At 42.0% G+C, this 15,549-nt stretch overlaps 1 protein-coding gene across 4 annotated transcripts in view; it reads left to right on the forward strand.

The window, feature by feature from the left end:
* UBN2 (ubinuclein 2) overlaps nucleotides 1-15,549 on the forward strand; it is a 109,183-nt gene that overhangs the window by 56,534 nt on the left and 37,100 nt on the right. For 2 of the 4 annotated variants that reach the window (XM_054030128.1, XM_054030139.1), the window contains exons 11-14: nucleotides 766-909; nucleotides 8,952-9,002; nucleotides 10,985-11,027; nucleotides 12,898-14,439. In XM_054030128.1, the coding sequence (XP_053886103.1) occupies nucleotides 766-909; nucleotides 8,952-9,002; nucleotides 10,985-11,027; nucleotides 12,898-14,439 (1,780 nt within the window). The remainder of the gene's footprint in view (nucleotides 1-765; nucleotides 910-8,951; nucleotides 9,003-10,984; nucleotides 11,028-12,897; nucleotides 14,440-15,549) is intronic. The other 2 variants (XM_054030159.1, XM_054030150.1) reach the window with 2 other exon arrangements.

Here is a 15,549-nt window from a genome sequence, read left to right on the forward strand (position 1 = left end):
TGGGGCAGAGGGTTGGGGTGTGGAGCGGCACTTACCTTCAGGGCGGCTCCCTGGAAGCGGCCGGCATGTCCCTGCAGTTCCTAGGCAGAGGGTCTGGGGGCTCTGCATGCTGCCCCTGTCTGTAGGCACCACCCATGCAGCTCCCACTGGCTGCGGTTCCCGGCCGGTCAGGGCTGCGGAGCCAGAGCTTGTGGCTAGGGCAGCATGTGGAGCCCCCTTGGCCTTCCCTCCCCCTAGGAGCTGCAGGGATATGCTGTCCGCTTCCAGGGAGCTGCGTCGAGCCAGGTAGGGAGCCTGCCAGCCCCACCAACCCTCCCCTCTCAGCACCAGCAGGGGTCTTGGGCTGCATGCCCCCGCCCCGCCCCCATGATGGGCCTAGGCCGCCCCCCGGCCCAAGTTTTAGTTAGGGGTATATAGTACAAGTCATGGACAGGTCACGGGCCGTGAATTTTTGTTTACTGTCCATGACTTTTACTCCAAATACCCCGGACTAAAACATAGCCTTAGTCATAAAGCCTGGACGGAATTAAGAGGAAAGTGGAGAGGTGGGTCATCAATATCAGTTACAATGGTTGTCTTTTACATTAGTATCTTTCCTACAAAAGTGGACTGAGACTCATGAGCTCTTTTCACAGAGGGCAGTGAACAGTCCATTACATGGCAACAACTCTTCCATTCCTCAGTCTCTTTCTGCTGAGCATTCAAATTGACTTTTTTGCAATTCATTATATGGTTCATGCCTGGCTTCTCTCTCTTTCTCAACAGGGCTTTGTTGTGTAACCTTGTCAAGATCAAGCTGGGATGCTATGAGCTAGAGCCAAATAGAAGTCAGTCTCCTGAGGATTACCTCAAGACCTTTATGGAGACAGAGGTGAAACCACTTTGGCCTAAAGGCTGGATGCAGGCTAGGTAAGCTACTTGCTTAGTATCTCCAAATGCCACTGTGTAACAGCTTCTTGAGTCTCACTTAGGGTGACATGCTTTAACAGACTGTTGGTATAAAGGACACTGTCATAATTTTAAAATACTGTAAATATCCTGTTACTGATAATATTTTAGGTCATTGAAGCTGAAAATTTAAAAACATCTAACTTTCATCACTGATGCAGTTTATTTTTTTGCATTTCACCTGGTTTGAACAATGTAGCTACTTCAGGTTTGCTCCTTTGCTCTTTTATACTAACATGATGCTATAATTTTTAGGTTCCCTTATGGCAGTGGTTCTCAAACTTTTGTACTGATGACAACTTTCAAATAGCAAGCCTCTGAATGCGAACCCCCCCCCCCTTATAAATTAAAAACACTTTTTTATATTTTTAACACCATTATAAATGCTGGATGCAAAGTGGGGTTTGCGGTGGAGGCTGACAGCTTGTGACCCGCCCATGTAACAATCTCGCGACCCCCTGAGGGGTCCCAACTCCCAGTTTGAGAACCCCTGCCTTATGGGGAATGTTTTGGTAAAGCATCTCCTAATTGAAATGAAATGTTCCTACAAATATTTAATTATGTTCTGTAAGTCTCCTCTAAATATACTTAAATATTGTGCCACACTACGTGACAGTGTCCCTTTAGAGAGTGGCTGGCAGACATCTTTCACCTTACCTTGTTAAAGTAGTGAAGGTCACCGTAAAGTGACCAGCTGTGTTTTAAACTGTGCCAGTTGAACTGGAACATAGTTGTAGGAAAATTGACAGATTTTACAAATTAAATTTGTTTCTGTATTTACATAGAATCTTGAGGGCTGGAAGAAGAGTGCTTTTAGCGGAGGGTTACTCTCTCTGGTGGTCTGCCAGAGATGGAGTTTACTAACCTTCAGAGCATGGTCCAAGGCGCATCTTTTTGGGGAAATACAGGAGATTATGGGTGATTGCTGGGGAGACTTTTCCTGTGATGGTTTGGGTGATATAGGAAGTGGAGCTGTCTGTGTAATCTCTGACCAATTTAACATGTGACTAGATTATGATTTTAATTTGTCAGTGCTCTGATACTATAGCGAGAGTGCACAAAACATTTTATTAATAATCCTTTGTACTTTTACAGTAACTTCTCACTTAACATTGTAGTTATGTTCCTGAAAAAATTGACTTTAAGTGAAACTATGTTAAGCGAATCCAATTTCCCCATAAGAATTAATGTAAATAGGGGGGTTAGGTTCCAGGGCAGCTTCTCCTACTCTGCAAGCACCAGGGGCGGGGGGGCTCAACCCTCAGCCCACCCACTCCATCCCTTCCCCCAAGCCCCCACCCTTGACCTGCCTCTTCTCCCCCCCCCCACCTCCTCCCCCTTTACTTCACACACTGCATCCTGGCTCCTCCGCCCTCCCTCTCCTCCCCTCCCTTCTAAACGCCACGTTTGTTCAGGAGGCGAGGGAGGGAGGGAGGGAGGCATGCTGAGTCCTCGCTCCTCCCACCTCCCTCCTGCCCGGGGCAATCAGCTGGCTTGCCGCATTTGGGAGGCAGGGGAGGGAGGGGGAGCCTGCGCGCCGAGTCCTCGTTCCTCCCCCCTCCCTCCTGCCTCCAAAACGCCACAAGCCAGCTGATTGCCACGGGCAGGAGGCGGGGGGAGGAGGGGGAAGGCGCTGATCCGCGGGGTTTGCCGGCGGGCGGGAGGCACTTGGGGGAGGGCAGGGGTGTAGGGAGGCTGCCAGCTGTGGAGAAAGCAGGCAGCCAAACAACATAAGAGTGGAGCATTGCACAACTTTAAATGAGTATGTTCCCTAATTGATCAGCAACGTAACAACGAAACAGTGTTAAGCGGGACGACTTTAAGTGAGGAGTTACTGTATTTCTAAACTGCTCCTGCTAAGGCGCTTTGGATGATGTGCAATGACATAAGTAAAGTACAACAATTTCTTAATCTTGTTAAAATTCAAGTAAACCAATGAACCAAGGATAATACAGAAGGGGAAAGTAGGAGGGACGTAATAATGAGGCTAAAATGCAAGTTTGAAATAAAGTCCTAAGGTGTTTCAAAAACAGGAAGAGATGAACGGAGTCAGATGGCAAAGAGGTGAGTGAATTCCATACTTTAGGGCCCATCAAAGAAAAGGCATAATTGCTTGCGAATTCTAAGACATAATTAATCTCGGAAGGATAAGATTTTTGTCAGTAAATGTCAATAAATGTTGATTTCCCCATACATAAAAAACAATGAAAAATATTTCCATAGATGATGATGAAAATTTACAGATAGGAAAAGAAAAATGTTGCATGAGAACTTTTTAGAGTCAAAATCCAGTTATTTAGACTTCAGAATTAGGCTTGTTACAAATGGACTAGCAAATGAATAGTAAAAACGTATATGTTTTGTTGATTTAAGGATATTTACTTTGTATATTTTGACATATGATGTTGACAGTTTGTTTTAACATTGATAATGCTTTAACTTTTTGAATCTCATCTACTCTCATTAAATAACTGACAGTTCCCCCATAACTTTCTGCAACTGTGAACATTTAAATCAATAAAAAGCTTAAAAAATGAATTATGCCACGCTTAAACATAATAGTTGGAGTCCTGAAAGTGGATGGTGTCAGAGTTTTGACGATGGTCTGAGACTCAAAGAGGAGGTCCTGAGTGTAGCCAAAAGGCAACACTACTTACGACTGAAATAAATAACCAACCAACAAGCTTATAACCTGTCTACCATTGCATAGCAGCCAATGTAAAGAATACAAAGGAGGGTGTAATGATTTTCTTTAACCAGTGAGTAAATGGACAAAAACTTTCATGTTCACATGAGTATGTCTGTTATTACTATTATTAATGTGTTTATTATTTATATAGTGATGTAAATATTTTTGTCTCTTTACAAACAATGACGCACGTGCCCTGTCCTGGAGTGTTTACAATCTAAGATAGATAAGACACAGGACAATAGTTTAGGTAAGAGAGGGTCAGGAGAGATTATTGGTGAGGAAAATGAAGTACCTGAGTGCTGTTGCAGGGTCATCCTAGGATAAATTAAAGTGAAACCTGTGCATACTTTGCTACTGAAAACATTATACCGCATATGGCTTTCGATGGGATGAATGTGTGAAAAGCGTCTTCAAGATTTTTAATCTTATTACCTGCAGATGAGTGGTTTCAACAAGTTGGGCTATGAAGGAGAAGAATAGTCTTATCTAAATTACTTCTGCCCAACAACAAGATTTCTGTTTTATCAGAGTTAAGGACTAAGCAGTTTTATATATCCATCTGGTAATTATGTGACAGAAAAATAACTTGCTGAGTCTACAGAGCAAGACATACGTAATTATATATCCACATACTGATACAATTGTATCCTATGTTTAGAGGCTATTTCACCAAGAGAGCTCATGTATACTGAAAAATGTGGAAGATATGTGGTATACATCAGGGATGTTTCCTATCAAATCAGACATGACCATTTTCCATCACTATTAAATATGAATCCTGGGTAGTTCTAGAACACATCAGCAAAGTTTTAGTCGCCAAACAGCCTACTTTCAGTCATATCAAAATTGCTGAGAGGTCCAGCATGCCCATCTGACCCTGCTCTAAAACAAGCAGAATATTCTCAATCATGGTTTCAACTCCAGAAAAAGAATGGGCCAATCTACCCAGGTTGTTGTTAATTTTAAGTTTGCCTATAAACCTGAATAGCAATTTTCTCAATAGCTAAAATGGAGAAATTAGATTGGCCGGTTGACAGTCACTCCAGCATCAGATGGTACCTTCTTGAGGAAGGGATGGGCCTCCATGTGTTTGAGGGTGACCAGCACGCATAATTAAGCATGTTGTTGATAATGGTACCATATACACACTATTTGCTATAGCCAGCCAGGTTGAATGATGGACACAGTTCTCAATGAAAAAAGAACAGAAGTACTTGTGGCACCTTAGAGATTAACAAATTTATTAGAGCATAAGCTTTCGTGGACTACAGCCCACTTCTTCGGATGCCCACAGTTCTCAATGGTGAGTCTTAATGAGCCCAGAAGACCACAGGTATCCCCAGCTTCCCAACATGTACACAGGAAGAAACAGTGCAATCAGAGAGTACAGAAAGACCAGCCTGAAGCCAGTCCTATCTACAAACATCATAGCATACTTGACTGTAGGAACCACAAACTAGACACAAGAGTTCATGGTGTGTCTGTCTCTGAGGATAAGGAACATTTTTGTGCTGTCCTATCTTTTATGTATACCCCATAAATTCCTTGTACAGGAAATAATCTGACTTCAGGATGCTTCCCTGCCATCATCTCTAATCTCTGCCCCAGCTGCTTCAGCTCCCACAGATGGAACCGTGGTGATCTCTGAGCACAAGAGACAACCAAGTTTATATAAGTAAAGCAGTCTAAAGCTGCTTAATACAGATGGTAATAGCAGTGGCTGAGCTAATTGATTTCTTCCAACACTCCTGAAAGGGAAAGTTGAGCATTTCTTTACACCAGTTAGCAGGAGACAATCTGTCAGTCTGAGGGGCCATGGAGGAATGAAAATACTCTGGTGTGGCATAGCTCCTGCACTGAAACGTGAGGTTGTAATGCAGTTCAGCAAGATGACTGAATACCCAAAATAGACAAGATCCAAAGACAGGTATATGGTTGTCCTTATGGGAATGCACTTATATTTCTGTCCAAAAATCTGTTTTCTAAACATTAATCATCACCCCTGTGAAATAGGAAATGTCCATATTTTATTGATGGGGAACCTGAGGCACAGAAATGCTAAGTGACTTGCCAAAGGTTTTGCAGCAAGCCAGTGAAAGAGACAAGAAGAGAACTTCGGTCTCTTGACTCCCAGTTGCCTGCTATAATTACCAGTCCATGGAGAAGAAAAGCTAAGGCAAAGCAGGATAAATTGATCTTGTGACCCATGTTCCATTGCAGTGACATTATAAGAGAGAGAATAACTGATGTAGACTTGATCATTATTATGTGTGATTCATGCTGGTGTGACAGCTTGACTATTGGCAAGGCTGTACATAGTGACTAGGAAGAGGAAGAAATTTTAATATAACTTTTTACAGAAACTGTTTTCTTTAAGTAAAAATAGGCATCAGCAGACTCCAGAGAGAGTACTTTGTAGACCTTTGTATTTAGAAAACTGTCCATGGAACCTTTTAATCTAAAGGTGTACATGGGAAGGAAAAAGTGAGGGGAGGGAGGGTTCCTGTTGTCTGACAATGGTGAAGATGACCTCTAACAAACCAGATACTGTCGTGTAAATAAGCAGTTAGCACTTAACATGTGCAGTATCTCTTTTATTAACCAGCCTGCCTATTTGATGTGCTTGTAATTATTCTCGGTATGTTCCATTATTTATACCATTTTTTAGCTTTGGATTGGTGTTTGTTCAGCAGCAGGAACTATATAAACTAGAAATTAATGAGGCACTTTATGTTGAATCATGGATGGATGGATAAGCATGTAACATTCCAGATGAGAATGGTTTGATAATACAAACAAGAGGTCTGAAATATCTAGATTCTGTGGAATGACAGGTTCAGCTCAGTTCTTTGCTCTTATGAACTAAATAATACATTGAATTCCCTGTAGTTTACTGCATGCAGGGAGAGTGTCAGAGGAAACATTCAAATCAATGTCTCGTCTGTTCTGCCTGGACACTTAAGATCTCCTGGCATTTGGTTAGTAGGCTATCCCAGTGTCATTGGCCAAAACCTGTCAACACTCCCCTATCCCATCCCACTGTCATGTGATGTGCTATATGCCATCTGCCTTACTCCACCTCAGGGGTTATATTTCATTGGTGTGCATGTGTATAGATAAAGTGCTTTGGGATCCTTCAGGATGAAAGGCATTATATGAATGTAAAATATTCTTGATAAACAGTCAGTTTACTGATAGCTTTTTTTCTTCAGCTGGATCCCCCCCCCCATTGAGTGTTGTGGATGGGATGCAGAAAGTGTGGTGGTGTTTGTTTTTTCATCATTTTAAGGCTTTCATCTTTCTTGGGGGGGATTTTGCAGTTAGTGTTCTGGCACAGCTGTTGTGGGAGCCCTGCTGCAGCCTGTGCATATAATTTGAACTACATAGAGTTCTTTTTGAGTGTCTTAAACTGAATATTCTCTTTAGCTTAAACTTTTATATATTGTTGAGCACAGTATTTGTGCTCAGAAAATTCAATATTTCCAGTTCATTTTTTTTGCTTTAGAATTTATGCTGCCCTATCATTTGAGTATTGTCTCTAATTTCAGTTCCCTTAATATAGACCCATTACTTTGCGTCTTTAGAGCCTTGTAATTTCCACCCCAGATTCCAGGTTGTTGGTGGTTGGTGTCTCTCTCAGTGGAGGAAAGGATCTTAAGATAAAGAAAGGGCACAGGGAGGAGATTGAGGAGAGGTAAAACTGTTTGAAGAAGATAGTAGTAATTAAGCAGAACAAAACAAACTTGTAGAGGAGGAAGTTCATGTTCTCCCTGGATTGTCTTTATTGGCATTCAGTGGCTTGGGAGCAGGAACAGTGGATGGGATGTGAGACAAGGTTGAAGAATGGTAAAATTGATGGAAATGAAAGGGAGTGTAGGACTAGAGAGCAGCTGTGAGAATGAAGTCAAAAGAATTAACAATGGAATTGAGTAAAGGAAGGTGTTTGGAGCTGTAATGAAAAGATACTTGGGAGAGTTTTCATATGGGATTTGAGAGTTTCCTTATGGGATTTATGAAATCCTGCTCTTGGACCTGCCTCATGCTTCAATGCCTCATATATACTAGGAAACAAGTTTTTCTGCTTTGGTGTACCTCTACAGCAGGGATCGGCAAACTTTGGCACGCGGCTCGCCAGGGTAACCACTGCGGGAAGCTGCGTGGGCCGAGGGATATGCTGGCCGCTGCTTCCCGCAGCCCCCATTGGCCTGGAGCGGCAAGCCACGGCCAGTGGGAGCTGCGATCGGCCGAACCTGCGGCTGCAGCAGATAAACAAACTGGCCTGGCCCGGCCCGCCAGGGTGCTTACCCTGGCGAGCTGCATGCCAAAGGTTGCCGATCCCTGCTCTACAGGGTGCTACCAACGGTGGAAGCTATTTAGACTGCTGTTCAGGATTAGGTGAAATGGTGGGTAAGCTGCCTGATGATGGAAGCAGTGCAGAAGAATGCTTCATTGTCCTAGTGTAAATGCCTTGCCTAGAGGGGGCGGTGGGGTGGGAGGGAAAGGAGAAGGGACTGTAATTCACCTCTGATGCAGCTCCATCAATGGTAGCAACAGTGGAAGTTCTAGTGTAGACAGCATGTAGGTATTTTTACCACTGTGTTGTTCAACCTGTCTCAGAGCAGGATCTGACGACAAGGTAATAACACCTGAACCCTATCTACATTAAAACATCCACTGTTGCTATCATTGGTAGAGCTGTACTTGTTGACTCCATTGATGAATTTTGGACAATGTCGAAGCAGCCTAAGTGATGTCATTGTGTGTAGCAATTTTTTGGTATTCTGTACATGATGCTGAGATGTTTGGGAGCTAGCATGTCTTTTGGATTCTGCTTTTCTCCTCCCTCATGGTAAGGAAATTATGGTGTGTAGACCCTTGCAGTGCCAGAAATTAATTTAAATCAAGGACCATGGTGTTGCCCCATTACAGTATGTTGAAATATTGATGGGATTTTTTGGTTGTATGTTGCACTGAGAGCCTTGGCAAGGGGAGGGGGACATTTAAAATATGATACTTCTATCCCATTGAAGGTAATACTTGTCTACATTGCTTTCTGCCAGCTCAGTAGTTATCTGTATTGAATATGAATTGTAATCTGTTTTGCAGCATTCTTCTGTTCATGGTTGACTGTTTGTTTTTAACTATACCAGGACAACCATACAAATAAACTGCTTGCTTCGTGCTTAGGGGGCAGATAAACAAATGGCCTATCTGAAAATCCAGTGGTAGATGAGTTGCTAGTAACCATGTCATGGTTGCTCATGTAGAATCACTGTATGTCTTTCTCTTTCTCCCTCTCTCTCTCTTTCAGGATGCTCTTTAAAGAAAGCCGAAGTGTTCACAATCATCTCACTTCTGCTCCGTGAGTACAAAGCTGGCACCTGCTGGTATCCCTTCCTTGTGCTTCAGTTGTCTGGGTAGCTGTGGCAAGCCTTGTGTGTTGCTCTGTTCCTTAGGAGTTCAGACAGATTCTGGCTTATTTTCACTGCTTTTACCTCCTGCTTTTTGTTTGTTTTTGCTTGAGGAGCTTTAGAATACACCAGGATTTTTTCTTTTAATGATTTAACTCTCTGACCTACCATTTTGGTGTTCTTGAGGCACTGTGGTTTGCGTAATTCAAGCGTGAAGTGGTTAAAAAGCTGAAACAGATATTAATACTGGTATAACGCCTTTCATCCAAGGATTTCAAAGTGATTTATAAATCCTAAGCTTCGCACCATCTTTGGCAAATAGGTATTATAGCATGTGGGTATTTCTTTCACTCTTTCTCTCTCCGCTCCACTCCACAAAAACACATCTACTAAGATATCCACTCTGATTTGAATGAAAATCTACCTTCCCTAGACCTCAAACACTGCTGCTCTTGTCTGTGAGGAGTAGTTGTAGTTCAAACAGAAATGGAATAGTCATTTGTAACTTTGAGCACCAAGCAAATTGTAACTCCTGTAATAACCAAAAAAAAACCCCCCAACAATTCTATGTTAATCTTACAAATAGTAACAGACTAATGGTCCATCAAGTATAGTATCCTGTTTCAGAGAAGTGCATAAAAACAGTACAGTGCACTAAACTATTTAATACTTTTGAGGAAATGGAAGGGCAAAGGTATGTGTGTGGAGGAGGATGCAGGTAGGAGTATGGTACTCCTCAGACTTTGCAGCTGAGGATTATTAGCCCTTATTGTTGTTTGAGCTGGTATAATGGCAGGTACTATTCATATTCATTTAAATGTTTAACTTTTTTGCATCTTACTAAAGTGGTTGCCTCAATAATATCACAGAGTTCCAAAAGTTAATTATCGACATGTTGCCATTTTATTAGCTAATCACACAGAAATTCAGTCTTTATTGCTCTTTTGTCCTTTTTAATATTTATTTTTCCTTTATGATTTGATAACAAAATACAGATGTGAAAACATTCAGGACACCCAGATCCCATAGGTTGTTCTCAAATCTAATAGCAGGTGTATGAGGCACTTTTATCTATGTAATAAGATTTCATGGTTGACTCAGATATTAGGCTTCAAAGTGACAATATGAAGTGACGGAAACCGCTACAAGCATGTTTGAGAGTTCTTTTTATTCAGAATATCACCAGGTTAGATCATCTTTAGGATTTGCAGTCTATTACCATCCAATTCACAAATGTTCAGTCATTTTGACTTTACAAACTAAACCCATGCAACAGCAAAGCATGTATCTATGCCTCGTCAAGAGTTCTAGACCATTGTGATAGCAGTGGTAACTCAACCAATCACCACCCTTACTGTATATCTGATTTGCATGCAACAGTTTCCTTGATCGCATGAGGGAGACTGCACATTGGTGGATTACTTCTTCCAACTGCCACACCTGTAGAACAGCACAGGCTTTCAGTACGGGTATAACTATCATAGATCACTCCAGATTGCACAATGCTATAGCTATTACCCAGTAGGCAAACACAGTTGTGACTGAAATAGGAGTTTACATTAAACAGTGTAGTCTCTCTTATTATTTGGAATAAAAATATTCTTTTCCTCAAAAGGGCAAAATGAGCCTCTCTTTTAACTTGGTGTATATGAGGCAGAATTGATAGTCAGCAAGCATATCAGATGCATCTAAGGAAGCACAGGGAAGCATGACAAGCATGATATTGCACTACATATTATCTCTGCTTCCTCCTTTTTGCCCGTTCCCTCCCATCCTTAACTGAACTTTTGTCTCAAGGACCTTTGCAGTTTAAATTGGGGGTAGGAATAGTCTTTTGTAGTCCAGTCAACTTGTTGCTCTGATTACGTCTTCTAGAATTATTAACCCTCTGTCTTTTCTCTTGATTTGTGTGTGTGTGTCTTTCCTGCTTTAGGGCAAAGAAGAAGGTGATTCTGGCACCTAAACCCAAAGTGAAGGTAAATATTGCAGCCACCCATGCAAACGTTCAGGAAGTGATGTTGAACATGGTGCATGGTAAAAATTTTCCTTTTTCCTAGCTAAATCACTAGAACTGGTTGAAAACTTTCCAAAAGAACAGTTTTCCATCAGAAAATGCTGACTTCATGAAATCAAAATGTTTCATGGGAACATTCATTTTCTGTAGAAAATTTCAACAAAATCAAACTTAACATTAAGGTCAAAGTTTTGCTTCAGCTTATTATATTATGAATTATAATATATAACAAAAGTTTGTTTTATAAATGAAAGTCGAAACAAAGTGTAAAAGAAATGTATAATTTCAGTAAGATCAAACTAAAATATTTCAGAATAGTTCATTTCTCAAAAAATACTGAGATTTCAACTCAAATTTTGGAATCTCAGAATTTCCTATGGGCTAGAAATTCCATTTTTTGACCAGCTCTTTTTATCACACACTTGATCCAGGTTCTTTGAGCGGACCCATTTGGTAACCTTCCTAAAAGAGCATATGCACATTTTTAAAAAAAAAATCTGCCTCCTGTTCGTTGTGACCTCTCAAGTATTTGGCTTCATGGCGCTGTTGGCAAGGAGGAAATATAGTGGAATCCAGTTAACATCAGTTTGCACAATGGAATCTTTGATGACATACTAAACCATTTAGCATGAATAGTTACTCACTTTAGAGACTTATGCCATAGGCTTTAAAGTGGGTAATATACCATTTGGCTTTATTATAATTTTAAGTTATAAAGACATTAAAAATGGACTGTAAGAAGGTACTAAATGCATTAAAGTAATACACATTTTTTTAAAAAATGCATGTGCTTTGGTGACTTCATTTTCGTTTTAAATTAGGTCATAGCACTGGAAAATTTTGCATATTTGGGTGGTAAGTTCAGTGTAGTAAGCTGATGTAGCCTCTAACTAGGCTTACTGTTTCCTCTGAGTTCCATTATAGTTATGGTTGAGCTCAGATTTGCCTTAACTTTCAGCATATTGAAGACTAGCTCCGTAAGCCTCTATAATACAGTTTACTCTCCTTTACTGTGATATTCCAAGTGGAACTACAGCTCTAGGTCTTGTTCCTGTGAGCAACACTAGGTATACTGCTAACATACTGCAGGAGTATGTGGGCCTGGTACAATAGATCATGTTGTCACTTTGTTACATTATATACACAGGTCTGAATTTGACTGAAACTACCCATTTTAAAATGTTGCATTCTAGAACCACTTCCTTGCTGCACCATCTCTGCCTGTGTGTGTTCAGTCACGCAGGCAGAGAAAGGTGGGACAGTCTGTCACAATGTAAAACCTTAATGATGCCTAGATATTAAGGGGTGAGTGCCTTAATATACTAAATGTCAGTTTCTTTATAGGTCTTTTCCAAACCCTGACCCAGATCCTCAAAAGGTATTTAGGCATCTAACTCCCATTGTAATCAATGGGAGTTAGGCATCTAAATACCTTGGACTCTGTTCATAGCATGACCGTTATCTGGGATTTTGCGTCAAGATGGCATGGAGGCCATTCCCAATGCCTTACCACTTAACTCACATATTTACATTCAGTATACTTAATATGATTGCTTGTACTGCATAATACCTGTTCCTCATAACTGAATATGGTGTTCTCCCCTTCCTGGACCCTACTACCTGGTGAACAAGGTATTCTGTACTGCAGCATCTAGATATCAGATAATGCTGAGACTATCTTTAAAGGAAAAATACAACAGTAGAGCTATGCTTCTGGATTTGCAGAATGATAGCATTGCACTAAAGTTACGTTGATCTACTTTGGAGAGGGCATTGTGACTTCCTAATGTTTTTTCTCTATTTTTATCCCATACCCCGCCACCCCCCACCAGGACTCCAGTCCAAAGAAAGAGCAGAAAGCCTGTACATCTTTGGTGACTTCAGCTTGTATTACTAATTCCAGCGCACCTATCAGTACAGTAGCTAGCTCTATCTGTACATCAGCTCCAGAGACTATCTGTTTGGATGACTCACTGGATGAAGACCTCTCTTTCCACCCACCCTCTTTGGATTCTATATCTGATGCTTTGGCAGTTATCAACAATGGAGCCAAGATCTCGCCCGTGGGGTCCACCATAGACGCACCAACCTCAAGACCTCGTCCTGGGCTGAGAGAAGAGAAGCTAGCAAGCATCATGAGTAAGTTGCCTCTAGCAACTTCAAAGAAGGTAGAGCCAACTCAGACTCCACATTCATCAAGTCTTATCGCTGGTCACACAGGACCAGTACCAAAGAAACCCCAGGACTTAGTTCACACGGGCATCTCTTCAGGCCTTATTGCTGGCTCTTCAATTCAAAACCCTAAAGTTTCCTTGGAACCTTTGCCAGCCAAGCTACTTCAGCAAGGACTACAGAGGTCAAGCCAGATCCAAGCTGCTTCCTCTTCGCAGACCCATATTTCTTCTTCCTCCAAGGCCCAAGCAGCTACTTCTTCCTCCTCCTCCTCCTCTCAGAGGTGCAAGGATGCTGCTATCCTGGTATCCTCGTCAGAGGGCCAAGGTGGTTCTTCCTCAACATTACAAGTGACAAAGGTGCACCAGCATTCGGCAGTCCAACAGAAATACGTGTCTCCTCTACAAGCAACTATTAGTAAGTCACAGACCAATCCAGTGGTGAAACTGAGTAGCAATCCCAAGCTCTCCTGTTCATCCCCAGTCATCAAGAGTCCAGATAAGCCAGTAATGTACCGCCTTCCTTTGTCTAACCCCTCATCTGGAAGTGGTTCTCAAGTATCCCACCCTCTAGTTTCTCGGACAACATCCAGCACCTCTACCTCTAGTAACTGTTATGCCAAGGCTATGGTGTCGCAGGGTTCTTCCCATGGTTTCAAGCCTCCCTTCTCCATGGCTGCCTCTCCTAAACCTGCTGCCTCTCCCAAGCCCACTTCATCAAAACCTTCTGTCACACCCAAGCCCACAGCATCACCTAAATTTCCATCTAAATCAACCTCATCCTCCAGGCCCACAACATCACCCACTTCTTCCAATTCAAGTGCACTAGTACCCCAGAGTAGTCACTCCAGTAGCAGCCCCCTTCATAAACAGCCCAGTGGAGTAAATATCAGCAGGCAGTCTCCCACAATGAATTTGCTGCCATCTAGTCGCACCACAGGCCTTCAGCCTGCAAAGAACCCTCAGGCCTCTTCAAAGTTGCCCAACTCTTCTCCCTCTGGGACTATTGGCAAAAATAACTTGAGTGGAGTCGCAATGAATGTACCTGCCAGCAGAGGCAGTAACCCTAATTCAAGCGGAGCAAGTAGGACTAGTCTCTCTGGGGGAGCAGGAAGTGGAACACAGGGTGCTACTAAACAGTTGTCGACACCACACAGACCATCTTCTGCCTCAGGGTCTCCAGTTGTAGCAGCCAGCGTGCAGGTATGTATCTAATGAGACTCAATTGTGGGACTCATAATGAGATTTATTTTGAAGTTTCTTTTTGTCACTATCCTTTCTCATAAATGTGATTGAAGATTGGTCATGAACATGTTTTCACTAAATCTTTCTAATGCATGTGCTGAAATGGTTTCACACTGGTGAAAGGGGTGTTTCCTCACAGGGGCAGGGTTCCAACTGACCTTAGGGTTCGGGAGGGAAGGAATTTTCATCACAACGTATATTGGCAGGTCTGTGGTGTAAGGGAGCAGAGTTTGTCTTCTCTAGAACACTGAGAAGAGAGATGTTCGATTCTGTGGACTACAACTACTTAATGGTATTTCTGGAGATTGCAGTGGGATCAAGCATTGGTAAACTGAGGCCATTCCTGTCTACATCTTCTGTGTTTGATTTCCTTTATTGTAATGGCACGATAAAGAAGCGTGTCAAGTACATCTGCTGCCACTCTTCCAGGATTGACTTGCACAATGAGAATTAAGTTGTGTAGGGTTAGAATAGCAAGCGTGACCTCTGTTAAATTGATGGATAACCAGCATAGTTTTAATATTTATGCTAATACACCTCTACCCCGATATAACGCGACCCGATATAACATGAATTCGGATATAACGCGGTAAAGCAGTGCTCCTGGGGGGCGGGGCTGCACACTCCGGTGGATCAAAGCAAGTTCGATATAATGCGGTTTCACCTATAACGCGGTCAGATTTTTTGGCTCCCGAGGACAGCGTTCTATCGAGGTAGAGGTGTACATATTATTGTTTATGCTATGGAATACTTTCAGAAGGAATATGAAAGCCCAGGAGTACACATATATCCTGGAAATGAACTAAGTAGAAAGGGCTTGGGCAAGATTTGCTTGTACATGAATAAAAACAGCCCATGTAAGATTAGCCTTCATAGTTGCTCATATGAAATAGAATTTGAAAATATGCCTTGGCCAGACTTGACGAAGCTCTGGTACCACTAACCAGGGAAGAGAATTTACAATTTCCAGAGTATTCTGTTCCACTTCGTAGGAATAATTAGGTTACTGGCAGGTTTGGGCAAAACAGATTCTCAGATTAATCATCTCTCCAGATCTGAGATTTTCAG

This window comes from Malaclemys terrapin, chromosome 1 (assembly GCF_027887155.1).
Source record: "Malaclemys terrapin pileata isolate rMalTer1 chromosome 1, rMalTer1.hap1, whole genome shotgun sequence".
Lineage (NCBI taxonomy): Eukaryota > Metazoa > Chordata > Testudines > Emydidae > Malaclemys > Malaclemys terrapin.